Source organism: Antechinus flavipes, chromosome 4 (assembly GCF_016432865.1).
Source record: "Antechinus flavipes isolate AdamAnt ecotype Samford, QLD, Australia chromosome 4, AdamAnt_v2, whole genome shotgun sequence".
NCBI classification, from domain to species: domain Eukaryota; kingdom Metazoa; phylum Chordata; class Mammalia; order Dasyuromorphia; family Dasyuridae; genus Antechinus; species Antechinus flavipes.
Genome location: NC_067401.1, coordinates 307,913,781 through 307,929,238, shown reverse-complemented (window position 1 = coordinate 307,929,238; position 15,458 = coordinate 307,913,781). Strand labels below are relative to the sequence as shown.

The 15,458-nt window shown below is 33.0% G+C and overlaps 1 protein-coding gene across 2 annotated transcripts in view; it reads right to left on the bottom strand.

The window, feature by feature from the left end:
• Nucleotides 1-15,458, bottom strand: part of NCOA7 (nuclear receptor coactivator 7) — a 156,421-nt gene that overhangs the window by 27,660 nt on the left and 113,303 nt on the right. The window contains exons 6-10 of one of the 2 annotated variants that reach the window (XM_051997695.1): nt 14,918-15,031; nt 14,257-14,382; nt 12,461-12,645; nt 8,167-9,206; nt 6,755-6,923 (exon numbers count right to left, since the gene is read on the bottom strand). In XM_051997695.1, coding sequence (XP_051853655.1) covers nt 6,755-6,923; nt 8,167-9,206; nt 12,461-12,645; nt 14,257-14,382; nt 14,918-15,031 — 1,634 coding nt within the window. The remainder of the gene's footprint in view (nt 1-6,754; nt 6,924-8,166; nt 9,207-12,460; nt 12,646-14,256; nt 14,383-14,917; nt 15,032-15,458) is intronic. The other variant, XM_051997696.1, reaches the window with a different exon arrangement.

Genomic DNA, 15,458 nt, shown 5'->3' with positions numbered 1-15,458 from the left:
TGAAAAGCTTCTAAGAATTACTAGGAATAGAAATAATTTCTTCCAGACTTCTTGATTAGTGCAAAGTGTATATATTATTAGCATCCTCTCACCTTTCTAGTCAGGAATAATATCTAAAATATAAGTTGCAGTGGGATAGAGCATCGGGTTTGTAGTTAGAAGACATGAATTAAAACAAGATCTCAGGTACGACCTACTTGTGTGGGCCTGGGCAAGTCACTCAACTGCTGCCTGCCTCAGTTTCCTCAATTTTAAAATAGGGATAATAAAAGCATCTTACCTCCCAGGGTTGTTGTGAGAGTTAAATGAGATAATAATTATATCAGGTATAATTATACCTGGCTTAATACAGTACCTGGCATGTAATAAGCATTATATAAATGTTAGCTATTATTATTAAAATGATATATGCAATATACAAAACAATATAATATTTAATACTGTGTTACAATAATTTGCTTCTTTTTAAGCCTGTGAGACATTGTAATGGCTCCTAAGGCTTACCTAGTTTCTGCCTCTTTGGCTTTAAGGATTTTATTTTACATAAAAGTTATGAGTTCAGTCACAATTAGTTTCCAGTTAAGGCAATTTCTAAGTCCTGGCAGAGGCTCTCTGTCTATACTTGCATTTATATCTTTAGCTAAACCTTGGCCTCTCTGGAAAAGGCAAAATTCAGTTTACTGGAAATAGATAACGAATCAGCAGATTATATCATAGTATATGTGGACAGGCAGGAATTGAGAGAAGAAGGTGGGAAAAGAGCTGACCTTTTCAAGGGACTTCCCACAGCCTGGAGCTTCTTAGAAGCAGCTGGTGGGCCAGTGCATATATTTCTGACTTGGAGTCAGAAAATCCTCGGTTCAAATTTATCCTTAGATACTTACAAGATATGCGACCTTTGGCAAATCACTTTACTTCATTTTCCTCTGCTATAAAATAGCAACACTTACTTTGCAGGGTGGTTCTAAGGATCAACTTCAAGAAAACTCTTTATTCTCTCTTCCCCTCTTCTCCAACTGCTGTAGAACCAATTACTCTTATCAGTCTCTTTTTTTCTGCTCACAATATCTTTGATTCAAAGAGGTATATAGAGCTTATTCACATTTGGTTCTGATTATGTAATTAAAATGTTCTCTCAACTAGATAAGACAACAAATTGGATATTTTGAACTCTACCCTTACTATATATCCTTCACACACACAAACACACACATATATGATGCTAAATGCATATTTCAAATATATTCTAAATACCTCATAGTATGCTATGCTAGGTAGACAGTAAATATTTTTTGAATGAAAAAAACTCACATTTTGAAAAACAATTTAGAGACACACAATGGAATATTCTATGGCATTTTCCCCAAATTCAAAATTAGAAATTAGATACAAAATTGGGTTTGTTGTTTTGGAAGTAAAGGGAAAATGAGAGGAAGAAGCAATAAATATTTGTTAATTGACAAAAATTTTTTATTAAAAAAGATTTAAGAACTCTGATCAATACAAGGATCATCCATGATTTCAGAAGAACAGTGGTAAAACATGCAACCTACTTCCTGAGAGAGATGTGTTAGATTGAAATATATATATTTTTAGATCTGGCCAATTTGTTTTGCTTGACTGTATTTTTCTACAAGAGTCTCTTCCTCACTGTCCTTTGTCCCTACTTTTTGACATTTGGGAAGGGGAGATGGGAACGATAGAAAATGCATTTTTATTACTGGAAAAAATTTAAAAACCTATAGAGATAGGATTAAACATGTGTCAATTTGTCTTGGTGTCTAATGTAGCAACACGAAGAGTGGTAATTAGCCTTGATGGCAGAAAAACTTAGGTTCAAGTTTAACATACATTGGCTACGTGACCTTTGATTTCATATCACTTAATATCTCATTGGTCTAGGCAAGTCTCTAAGACCCTGAGCTGAAGAGAAAGTGCTCACCAGAATTGTTAGGGGAGTTTCCCCATCTAAGTGCTCCTGTACCAATGAAAATACAGATTAATTTTCCATCCCTATGCTCATTGAAAAAGTCTAGGGATAGAGACCTTATATGTTTCTGGAAGGTATTTCTGTGGCCTAACTCTAAGGTACTATAGAACTTTCAGGAACTCTTTGAGAGTTTATGAGTTTTTGATAATTCATTAAGAATAGACTAAATTCCTGGAAGGAGATATGGGGATCACAATAACAGATATTTGGGAATTCCCAAAGTGGCTGCTTAAATGTCTAGCTAGTTGAATGGCCCTGAACCTAGTTTCAAGCTTTCATTTAGCTTTAAAGGTGACCAATGTCTTGAAAGATTTTGTGCATTGCCATAAGCACCCGCTCTTAACAGCCAGATTAAGGAAACGTGAAAAAGTAGAACAGATGGACAAGGGGGAAGGTTCTTTCCTCACTCTTTATTTCCTTTCTCACTATAATATTTCATGATAGTGACAGGACATTTCTAAGAACAAAAGAAGCTCTAGACCCCAGATTCTTAAATCTTTGTTATGTGAGGACAGCAAAATTATGATTTATTATCAGAAAATATTTGATTTGTATATTTATATTATATATTTATATATCTGGAGTTGCATAAAAATTTCTTGTGCCAAAAGGTGTCACAAGTGGAAAAAGTTTAAGAACTCTGCTCTAAACCACAATATAACTGAGGTAGGAACAATTCAGTTCATGAAAAACATAACAAAAGAAAGAATAAATTTTGAAAACAGAAGCACACAGAAGAATGAAATTTCATGTATTTTTTCACAAGATGTAAATAAAAAAAAAGTTTAAGTAAAATACATTTCAGAATTATGTTCAAGATGGTAAAAATAAATTCATTGAGTGAAGAGATTATTTGGTCTTTTTAATTCCAGAACTTAATATTAGGCTTGACTCAATAGCAACCCTTTAATAAATACAAGCCAAAATGAAAGGTGATGTCATATCCTAAAGAAGATGTACAAAGAGAATCTAGTGGACAGGATGACCACTTTGTTCAATTCTTTCAGAATGCAGCTACAATCACAAAGGCAGACAAGCAACAAGCATTTATTAAGAGTGTGCCAAGCACAAAGATCAAACATTTCTAGACAATATCAAATACGGAATAGAAAAGCACGCAAGAGTTGTGGGAATATCAGGTAGGAGTCAAAAGGGTACAGGAAAATTTGCTTTGATGGTGAGATGTACCACAAATTACTTCTGATAACTTACAGCAATTTAATAATTCTAAGCACTGGGTACACCAAACTCTATCTGCTAAGACCAGACAGACTGATTCTTTCCTTCCCACTTGGTTCTATGCTTTAGAGCCACAGAATTGTCTGCTCCTTCCAATACATATTTAAACATTTTCCCTAGAGGTAGCACTTTCTCTGTACACCTTCCTCCCAGAGGGAAATACCCTATGCCTGCCAAGTGTTAGTATTTTTTGCTTAGCAAATAGTAAAATCATTAACAAATAACAAAAATTAAATACTATCATAAACCAGAGAGCTGGAAAGGACCTCAGAGGTCATCTGATATCCCAGTGACAAAACACCAAGAAGAAAATTTTTACTGAAAGATTGTGAAATTCTTGTTGGGGAACTATTTTTGAGGGGATCATCCTCACTTTACAGATCAGGAAACTAAGGCCTCAATAGGTTTAGTGACTTGCTCAAGATTGTATAGATGGCTAATGTCAGAGATGGGATTTGAACTCATGTCCCCAGTTCTAAGTTTAGTACTCTTTCCACTGACTCACACTACATGAAGATAAAAGGCTGCTTCCAAGTGTCACATAATATTCCAAGCCAGTCTCTAGTTAATTAAAAATAAGTTTAAAAGATAAAACTGAATTTGTCTGGTGGTTTGCTAGACAAAGACAAATAGCTTACTGTGACTATAAAATGGAATTCTTCCAATGACCCATTTGCTATAAACCACAAAAACCACAGACCAAAAAAAACAACCATCACATTCACTATGAAACTGAAGTAGCTGCTAGTATAGACCATATTATATTGCTGGAATTATTCTGCAATTATTACCATACTAGTATAGACCATATTATATTGCTGGAATTGTTCTGCAACTATTACTGTAAGTGATTTTAGTAACATTGCATCATGCAGGCAGGCCTTTACATGTAAAACAGATTTTACTCTAGACATTGAAATTGTTTAAAACTCAGCAAAAATCTTGGCAACAATGTTCAAAATGATATAAAAGATCCCAAGATAACATGCATATATACATTTTAACTTTTCAAAGTGAATTAAAACCTAATAGAATAAAGAAGACAATTATAACTTTTTATAACGATGGTTAAACTCATTCCAAATGCTAGCTCTGAATGGGAAAACCAGAACTCAACTTTTTTTTTTCCTGCATTAACTTTTCAGTCATAGTGGTTGAGTCAGAGTGATGGGCAATTAAATGGTAGCACCAAAAGGACTCCAGCTTTTTGAGGGGTGTAGATAGACAAAATTCTCTTAGTCAAAGCAAGAAATCTGGCCAGGATAGTCATTCATATGTTTTGTCTACTGTGTTGGATCTTTGACATATGCCATAGGATGAAGATATCAACATGATTTACCCTTCCTGAGTTCAAATCTAGCTTTTGACATTTACTATATGACTCTAGGCAAGTCACTTAATCCTGTTTGTCACAGTCTCAGATCTATAATATGAGTTGGAGGAGGAAATGGCAAATCATCCAGTTATCTTTGCCAAGGAGTCAAATGGAGTCAAGAAGAATCAATTGTGATTGAAAATGATTGAACAATAACAAATGTATCTTAAAAAAAAAAAAACAACACCTCATTCTATTTAGTTTAAAATGCATTTTTAAAATAACAGCTTGTTCACAACATACTGGGACAAAACAAGATCTATTCTTACTTCATGGGTGTACTTCAGTGCTACATTAAAAAATAAATTCTTCCTTAAAGTAGTCAGACACTAATGAAATGAATCTGACCGTGCTTCTTATTTGCAGAGAATTCTTAATACTAGGTCTTTGATCTGGCGTAAACTTTCAAGACCTTACAATATGAAAGGTTATTTTCAGACATTATGTGAAATGAATCTGATTATGCATCTTATCTGTAGAGAATTTTTCTTAACACTAGACCTTTACCAGGTCTAAATTTTCAAAACCTTACTATACAAAAGGCCATGTTCTTTCCTTTCTAATACTTCCTACTACAAAAATGACAAAATATTTTATGAACTGATACAAAATAATTTCAAGTTTCAGTTTGAACTGTAAAGGAATTTGCTTCCAGCAGATGTATTCTATATTGTCTATAGATTGAACTATATGGTCTCTGAGGGGCCTTAAGATTTACAAAGTCTGTGATTCTCTTAGTGAATTAAGATTGAGGAAAAGGGAGATAGGGAATCTATGGGTCTAATGACTTGAAAAAGTATTTGCATGACCACTTAAATACAACTCAGAAAAATACCTTCAATAATTTAACCTACTTAAAAAAAAACTTTTATTCTTGAGGTACCTAGGTGGTGCAGTGGATAGATCACTGGCCCTGGAATTAGGAGGACTTGTGTTACATACAGGTTCACTTACTAGTTGTGTGACTCCAGAGGCAAGTCACTCAACTCTGATTGTCTCTAACAAAACTAACTAAACAGAAAACTTTCCTTCTTGAAAACATTGTCAGTATACAACTCTTTCACATATTTTGTCATTTAATTTCATTATACAAAATTCTTAGTAACTGTGGGGGAAAATCAGATTATTATTCCCTTCAAAGGGAAAGAAGAAACAAGGTAAGGAAGGAGGAAGGAAAGAAAAAAGGGAGAAAAGGAGATAAGGAGGGAAAGAAGGATGGAGGAAGGAAGGAAGGAAAAGGGAAAAGAGGAAGGAAGGAGGAATGGAAAGAGGGAGGGAGGAAAGGGGAGTGAAGGAGAGAAAGAAAGGAAGGAAAGAAAGAATATCTGTCAGATTACTGCTTAAATATTTCTCCCAAGATAATTCTTTCAAGGCTATAATGGTTGCATATTTTCTTAGAGACACATATATCTCCTACTTCATATTTATAGAAGCATATGATTTCAGTGCTGAAAATAATTTTCCATTTAGTTTCAACAGCAAGAGGGAAAACTAACCAAGAGATATGAAATGACTTGCCTAAGATCCACCTAAAGAGGTATGATAGATATAGGACTGGGCTTAGATCTTTCTAAGAACCTAAGAAATTTCAAATAACTTGGATAATAGCTGGAGACCTGGAAAATACCTTAGAAACCATTTGGTCCAATCCATGAAACTGAAGATCAGGTTAAGATACCTGACACAGTTATGCAAGGAATAAATAGCAGAGTCATAACTTGGACAGATTTTCTGAATCTAAATCCAACTCTGGAATTTTTATATTTTCCAGAAATTACAAAACAAAATCTAAATCTGAGAGCAATGCAGTTAGAAAAATGGCACATGCAATAAAGTTTTTTTTTTCCAATTTGTTTTAAACAAATGGTGATATTAGAGAATTTTTGATACACCTGTGCTGTCATCATCATTTCGTGATATCTGAAGTTTTTCTGCTTTATATTTTAATAAACAATCAGGTTTAATAGGAATTGCACACATTTGAACTGAAAAGAAAAAGTTTAACACAGATCAACTCAGTCTTAAGATTATACTCTTTTAAATAAAATTCAATGGAAATAGAGGATTTTTCAAACCTTATTTAAAAACCAGATTAATTTAAAAAAATAGGTCCAAGGAAAATTTCCAGTTTTGCATTGTTATCAACTTACCTTTCTCGAGGAACTGCAAACCAATACTCTGGTTGCTTTCTTCTCTTGCCGAATTGCTGTACCATGGTTGTGCTGTGAGTCGCAAAGGATTTTCGCATAGGTTTTCCCACTTTGATACACAGAAACATTGGTGGTGTCTTGCTCTTCTCCTCTTTTGATGGAAGCATATCTGAACCATGTTAAACAATTTTTTTTTTAAAATCCAAATATTCTACTAATAATATATAATGACAATGCAGTTTTGTAGCTTGAGTAAAATAACAAATATTTTAATTAAGGAGTTAACAGAGACTGCACAAAGTGATTTTAAAAGATCTTCTTGTATAGGATAAAGACTTCCAATAATTTAATTACACATACCAGATTATTATAAAGGACATTTTGGTAACACTAAAAATGAAGTTCTTTTTTTCCCCCTAACAGTAGGATTTGTTTCTCTCTACAAACTCCTATGATAGCAATATGATTAATTTATGCTTTTGATATGTGTACAAACTATCCCAATACTGTTTTCCAAAGATTCATCTAAAAGATTAATAAAACGTAAGGGAAAACGAAGAAATAAAATGTATAAATGCTATACATATCCACATATATTTTTATGGACATTATCTTATCTACTAGAAATAAAAGATAAGAACTCCCTGTGGATACCTCAGTACTTACTGTATGGTACCCCAAGTAGCAGTTCATTTGCCCTGATTACAGATCTCAATTTTGTTGTGAAAAAAAGAAAAAAGAACTGCCTGGATTAGATTATAATTGATTAGATTGTAAAGCTAAGAAGATAAAATCTAAATGGACTAATGTAAACTCTTTAGGGCAAGGATTCTTTCATTTATTTGTATTTCCAGTGTTAATAAGTGTTTGTTGAATATTGAATAAAAATATTGCTTGTGAATAATGACAAAATTATGGCCTAATTCAGAAGATAAAATGATCATAAGTACAGAGTTAGAAGGGATTTGAGAGCAGATCTACTCCTAGCTCATTTTATAGCTGAAGAAACTGAGATCAAGGAAGGCTAAGTAACTATCTCAAAACCACATGGCTAGTGACTGTCAGAGATGGGATATTGCATTACAATAGTATACACTGTCCTTTTGCACTGCAGAATTGAAAGAAGTTTTCAGAAAACCATTTTACACCCTTTTAAGATCCAAACTAATCAGCCAAAGTTCCTTGAGAGCTCAAAAACAAATTCTCCTCCCATTTCTCTGTCTCTCCCCACTCCTATCCAACAGCAGCACTTCCTTCCATCCTAGGAAAGTATATTTTAAGTCCAGCATCAATATATAAACTCACCTCTTAATCCTAATTGATAAGATGCTCTATTAGACATATAAGAATCTCTTTTAATATTGACTTTGAGCAACAGACAGACAGATACACATACACATACATACTCTTACCTTCAATGGGTACCTGAATTCTCTTTAACAGCCACAATCTGATTTCTGATTTACTATCCACCTGTGCCCCTTGGCAGCCCTTGTCCAGAGAGGATTCCAACGAGGCATTCAGAGACTCTTTAACAATCCTCTCTTCTGTAGATGGACCCATTTGTGATGAAAATGGCTCTTTGTCATGGCCTTTACCTGGCTTCTTGCTGCCTTCAACAAGTGGTTCATTTGCCTGGGGAACTGAGCTACTAAGAGTAATATCTATCCCTAAGGGAAGATTGCTTTTGCCATCACTAATTTCTGCTTTTTCTAAATTTTCAAGTAACTGTGACCCTTCCTTGTTTTTATTCAGGTAAAATTCAATAAGTTTGACTTTATCTAGATCTTCATGAAGGTTCAGCATTGATTCTACCTTATTTTGAGAAGAAATGGCATGCTTGTTGCCTTCGGGCCCTAAATCTTGTTTCTCACAAGTTTTTAAATCCAGAGCACCTTTTAGTTCAGTATCATACTCTGTTCTTGAAAGATCCAATGCTGGCTGGTCCAATATTTCTAAAGTGGAACTTGTCTTTTGTAATCTGGTATTTCTAGACTCTTTTGAATCAAGACAAAGGCAATCCTTTGGAATATCCTTTTTGTCACCTCCATCCTCAGTTTGGGAGGAAAGCTCTTCCAGATCAACAAAGTCATCATCATCTCCTAAAAAGGAGTTTTCTTTGGTTCTAGACTCCATTGTAATTTTTGCTTTGGAAGGTTCCTTAATGTCAGCAGTTATTGTAGACAACTTGTTAGGTTCTTCCTTGGAAGTTCCCAAGGTCTCTGTTTCCCTTAGAATGGAATTACCAAAGGACTCAAGAAGATTATTATCTGTTGACTTTTCCAAAGGTTTTACTGACTTGGAAATTAGGGGAGTAATTGTTTCTCCATTCTGCTGTCTTTTTTCTTTATTGTGAGATTTGAATTTACTGAATGGATTTATATCCTTCTCGGAAGCCAGGTCCTCCCACTCTCCAGGCCTGTACAGAGGACAAAGATCCTGTGGTAGGTCACTGTCAGGAAGAAATGGTGGATGTACATGGAATGTTAAAAAATAAAACAAAAACCAAAATGGAGGAAAGGTTAAAAGAAAAAAATAAACAAAACACCAAATAGACCCAACTCAAAAAAAAAAAAAAAAAAAAAAAAAAAGGATAACTAAAATATGTTTAAAATGATTTTAGAAAGATGAATCTAAATCAAGAAATAATAACATCTAAAACTAAACATAAGGCAACTAAAACAATTATGTCAAGAAAGAAAAATGATGTTGTGCATCTTAGTGGAAATGTGTGAATGATTTTTGAAGTTATAGTCGACAAATGCAGAACAAGAACTGTACTTCAAGATTTCCTAAAGGATAGGGAAGGGAGGAAAAATATTGGGATGGGAAAGAAATACTAAATACTTTTTCTTGATAAATACTCTAAAAACTATTATCAATTCTTTATGCCTCATTTACTTAGTAAATGTTATTTGAATCATTACTATATAATTAACACAAGAACATTGCTCAAATGCTTTCCAATCAATTAACAGCATTTATTAAGCACCTACTAGACCCCAGGTTCCAAGGGTTTAAATGAAGCAATAATTGTCTTCAAGAATATACAATCATGTTATGTTATGCAGCAATATAATAAATAACATTTCCCCCAAATAGACTTTTATTCCCTGTAATAAATCTCGTTGGGTATAATATAATTTGGGGCTACTTACTAACTAGATCTATGTTGTAGTGAAGTATAAGAAAACAGCTGTAGTTAAAGACTTTCAGAAAAAGCACCTACTTATTGTTTGATGCATTTTAAAATTCAGCTAAGTTTGCTAACTACCGATTTTTTTTTTGGTGGGGGTATCAACATACAAAGTATTACTGCAATAAAATAATTTCATGGCAATAGTTTATGTTGCTGAAGTCCCATGTTGTTTGGATATTATCAAATGTTATTTTAATAGACTCTTTACTATAGAGAATATACATATGTATATACATTTTTTATATCATATATAGAGAATTTGCTTCTATAAAAACAGTAACTATACACACTTCTTTATCCTGTATTCTTTTCTCCCCTACTTACTTAAATTATTAAAAACAAATAATTTAAATGGGAAACAACACATAGTATGAATCTGAAGAAAATGTGCCATTGTAACTTCACTTTCCATTTCCTCCAGAATCAGATATAAAATGCAGTGAAGAAGAAAAGAAGCTATTTTCAGAAGATATAGTTTTATTTGTAAAGGGTTAGGACAAATACAGATATTAGCCTTTTCCAACAATGGCAAAATGATAAATGATCATCAGACAAAAAAGTATTATTAATCTAAGATCTTTTAAGGCAGCTAGTTCATACATCTGCAACATAAGCTAGAAGTCCAATGTTCACTGGCATATCAGACTTTTGAAACTACAAATGCATTTTCCTATCACCTATTATGTCATAAGATAGATGGGTTCCCAGGCTAGCCTTCCAAAGTTTATATAACTCATCAAGCACCTGAAATACTAGTATCTGGACTAAGACTATATTTGAATGATCTCTGGCATTACCAAAGTACTTCCACAAATATGATCTTATTTGACCTTCGAGTAGGTTGGGTAGAGGTGTTATTATTACCATCTTATAGTTAAAAAATATATATAGATAAGAAAGAAGTATTAATAGGCTAAGTAACTTGTTCAGGCTTATATAGGAACTAAACAGCAGAACAAGGACTGAAGCCCTCATATCTCATGTTGTACTACAATTATTATACACTATTAGATTATAATCACCATACTGAACTACATTTCTAAGAAGAAAACTATTCTGATGATTGACAACCCAATTCTAGCTGCACGAGTTGCAGCTTTGATGTCAGGGCATAGGCAAAGAGAGCATGAAAAGCTTTTGACTAGATTTTTTCTGTCTCTTATAAATTATAATATAGACAGTGGGCTCTGAGTTTCTTCTCATAATTCTTGTGCCCAAGTAGAGATTATATATGTCCTTCTGGAATTTTCTTAAGCATTTTTATTGTTAAAGTATAATAGGAGAAAAGTTTCATAAAGCCTCAGAAATCTGAGGATCAAAGTCATTCCTGGCATTTGTTGCAGTATACATAGGGCTAAATGATCTTCCTTAGTTTTTGTTTGCTTTAAAACTACATTTTCAGTCTGATGTTTGAGAGTCCCAATTTCTGAAGCTTTTATTCTATACTTTCTCTTTAGGAAGGTTATCTTATATCTCCCTCCCTACATTCAATTTAGACCTAAAAGGAAACACAGATACAATAATGGTGAATATTTGGATATACAAAGAACAAAAGGTACAACCCTAGACTGTTTTCAGTTTTCTAACTCTACAAAAAAGAAAACTTCTCTACAGCGAGTATATTAGCATTTTGAGGCATCAAAGTAAGATTACAGGTAGGCACTGCATAGGTACAGTATGAGTAGTTACCTTTCCTTTCTGACCATGTATCCTAAAATGATCTAGAACTACAGCAAATCTAGAAGAAGGATCAGGGTTCTATAGATAAAAGACAAAAAAAGTAGATTCCTACACAGTATCTATTATACTGAAGAAGGAGGAAATCATGAGAAGGAGGAAACTATCTGTCAAGAAAGGCTTTGTATGGAAAGGTAAGTTGAGAATAGGACAACTAGATGGTCTAGTTGATAGAGAGCTGGATCCTTGAGTGAAGATGATTCTTTTCATGACTGGAAATGACTAAACAAAAGTTTGGAGTATTCCTGGTTATTGAGAGGAAAATTTTATTAATCTTGCTGAAAGATTTATATTAAGAACAACCATTTCCCCCATTGTTTTTAGCCCTTATTTAGTTAATAAACTAAAGTTCTTTCAGAAAAATCCTTTTCTCCTTTATTAACCCAATTTTGCTTATAAAGTAAGCTGTGATTTGAGAGAAAGAAGATAGAAAGGCAATGAATGTATATATTCTTTTCAGGTTCTCTTTTGAGGGCATGACTATTTTTATCTTTTCCTACTCCCTAGGGTTTACCACATTTGCCTGGGACATAGTAAGTACTTAATAAAACCTTGTTGATTGATTTTTTTTTTCCTTTTTCTTCTTGGCTTATTAATTTTTTTTCTTCTGATGGTTCAGTTTTATTCTTAAAAACATTAAAAACTGACAAATACTCCCAATATGCTGTGGAATCTATACTTTTTTGTAATACCAAATTCTGTTTTTCCTCCTTTGCACTTCTAAGTATATTATAATCCCCATTCTCATAAAAATAAAGAATTCCTCTTACGATGGCAATGCATCTTTAATCTTCATGTGGGAGATATCATTGTAGAGTGCAATGGAAACAACTTCTTCCATGGGGCAGATGAGCCCATATTCTTCACATCCATTCTCAATAACCAGAGGATCAGACTTGTGAGGATCAAACATAATATTGTTAGGTGTGACTATCATGACACCACCAACTACACCCTTAAAAGGAAAGGAAAAGAAAGATGTAAACCTATTGGCATGTAGACTTCTAACTACTATGACAGAGCTTTTTATTAATACATATTAATATCATAATTTTTCCAAGTATAGTATAACCCCCATACTTTCATTTCCTTTATTAGGGTATCTTAAGAAACATATTTAAGGTTTTATTTAATATAATATTAGATGTGGCATATATAGTAGAAACTCACTGAACTCAGGATGATGAGATCTTTTAGTATCAGCTTTGTCTTTACTTGTTAACAAAAATTAACAAAACATTAACATTTTGTTGAGTTTTTATTTTCTAATCTTTGAATTAATATCTCTTTTACTCTTAAAATTCCATGATTCAGAATTAATTCATTCCAGTCATCAAACATCAAGAGTAAACATTATTGTCTTTACAATGCCCATGTTTCCTTGGCTTTCTTCACGCGCTAGCTAAAACTCTCACCTTCCACAGGAAAACCTTTCCAAGTCCTCCTGAATTCTAGTGCCCTCTTCTAATAATTATTTCCAATTTATCCTTTACATAGCTTGTTTGTATGTATTGTCTGCATGTTATTCTACCTCTTTAGGCTATGAACTTCTTGAGAACAGGAATTATATTTTGGCTTTTTTTTTTTTTAATCTTCAGCATTTAGTTTAGGAAATGATAAATAAATGTTTATAATGATCAACACAACGTGTCAGAACCATAGCTATTATGAAAGTTCAATATAAAAGAGGGCTATGATTTTTTTTTAATTCAGAAAGACAAGTTAATTTTGTCATCTGACCACAAAGCAAAAGTAGTAACTTGTTTGTCCAACTAAATGGGCACTGCTCAAGACCCCAGCTTCTCAAATGGATATTCATAGCCCCATTTGGGATCTCGTAACTGAATGTGGAGAATCATAAAATTATGATATATTATCAGTACATTTTTCTTGGTATACCTAGAGAAAAATTAGTCCTATAAAGATTAAGTGACTTGTTCAAACAAAGAGTTCGGTATTTGAACCCAAATCCTTTTACTTCAAATCTAGAACTAATTAGATGGGGGAAAAGAACCAAAACTTCACTATGTAAGGGGAAAGGTAACAAAATAAAATAAAATACAAAAAGTTAAAGCTACCTAAGCATAAAATCTTCCCTGTCCCTGGTTCTTCTGAAGAAAGACAACTGGTAGATGTCATTATTCCCTCAATATATCTAAACTAAAAGGAAGGGAAGATAAAAAAGACCAAATTAAGTGAGGTCTACAATCTACCTGTTGAGAAAGTGGGTTGATGGTGATTTATAAGCATAGTTTAGAGTGCATTAAGGATTCTAAATGATATCAACAAGGCTGGCTCTTATTTTTTTTTTAAAACAGGAATTTTAAAGGCAATAAAAAAGATAAAATGATTTGTCTAAGGTGGTTCAAAGCCACTTCTCCCAATTAGTTTGAGCCACTTCAAGAAGAGAGATGCGAGAAATTCAACAGAGCATAACTAAAGGACTTCAGTAATGTGAGCTATAGAACCTTTGGACAGAGCTTTGATTATTCTTCAGTTTTAATCATCTCTATCAAACTTTTACTTTTAATACTTATTCCCCCAAACAACCACAAATGCTACTTACCTTGCCATCTGTGAAATAACGACAGTTCATTTTTAAAAATTTTACAACTACTGGTTCATCTTCTTCAGAGGTGGATGACAGGACTCTTTCAATTGGTTTTAAGGCTTTTCTTGCTAAGTCAGCATCCTTTAAAAAGCAAATATTTAAAAAATAAAAAAACAGGGAAAAACAGTGAAAATTTTCCCTTCATTTTGTTTTGAAAATTCAAAACAGCCCTAATTTTAATAAAATAAAGTTCTGGCCTATTTCCCTATATTTAACCTGGTTCATTTCAATCTAAAATGAAAATGACAAATGTACTACCATCTTTTCAAAATGAAACATGAATAGTGAAAAGTAATTTTTATTTATTTTTAAAATAAAAAATACCAATGCCATCTCACAAGAATGGAATAAATGTTTCCATCATTATATTAATATGAATTTAGCACAGATTTTTAACCCCTTAATTGTCTATAATTGATCATTTTTTCTTTCCATAGTTTTTATGATTCTCTTATCTAAAATCTCATAGTCTATTGCTTAAACCAATTTTCACCTTCTTACTAGGGAAATGTGAGTGTAGTATTATTAAAATTAGCACATGGAATTATAAAACTATGCAAGAAAAGTTCCTAATAATATATGTAACATATGATTCTTGGTTAGATGATATACCTACAGGAAGTTTATCATATTCTGCATCTGATGATGAAGGAGAAATAGTAGCACCTGGACTTGATGAAGTTAACCTTAAAGTACTGGAAGGAAAATCAGTATCTGGCACAAAAAGGACCTGAAAACAGGAATTAGGAATATGTTAAGTATGCAATTCCGTGTTGAGTTCAGTGGTTACCTACTAAATGTTATATTGTTCATAGAAGATCAGTGTAAACTGGCTTAGTCAGAGCAATCTTCCTAGAGGGGTGAGGATTATTCAAGAAATAAGTTGCCAAAAACTGAAACTTTAAGAGGAGGTCAAAAATGAAATATAAAAATCCACATACTGTATTTTTTCCAAATGCAAGAATTATTTTTTGGTTAAATTAATATGTTTTTACTGCCTACCAGCTTTAAGCTCATGAGTCTACTTATTTTTGTTAGTCAAAATTATAAAATCATAACAATGTGCTATTTTCTATTATGGCTCGAGGGTCACATAAAGCTTTTCAGAGCTCATCATGTAGACTTTGGAAGAAGTATGGGGGCAGGGAGGAATTACC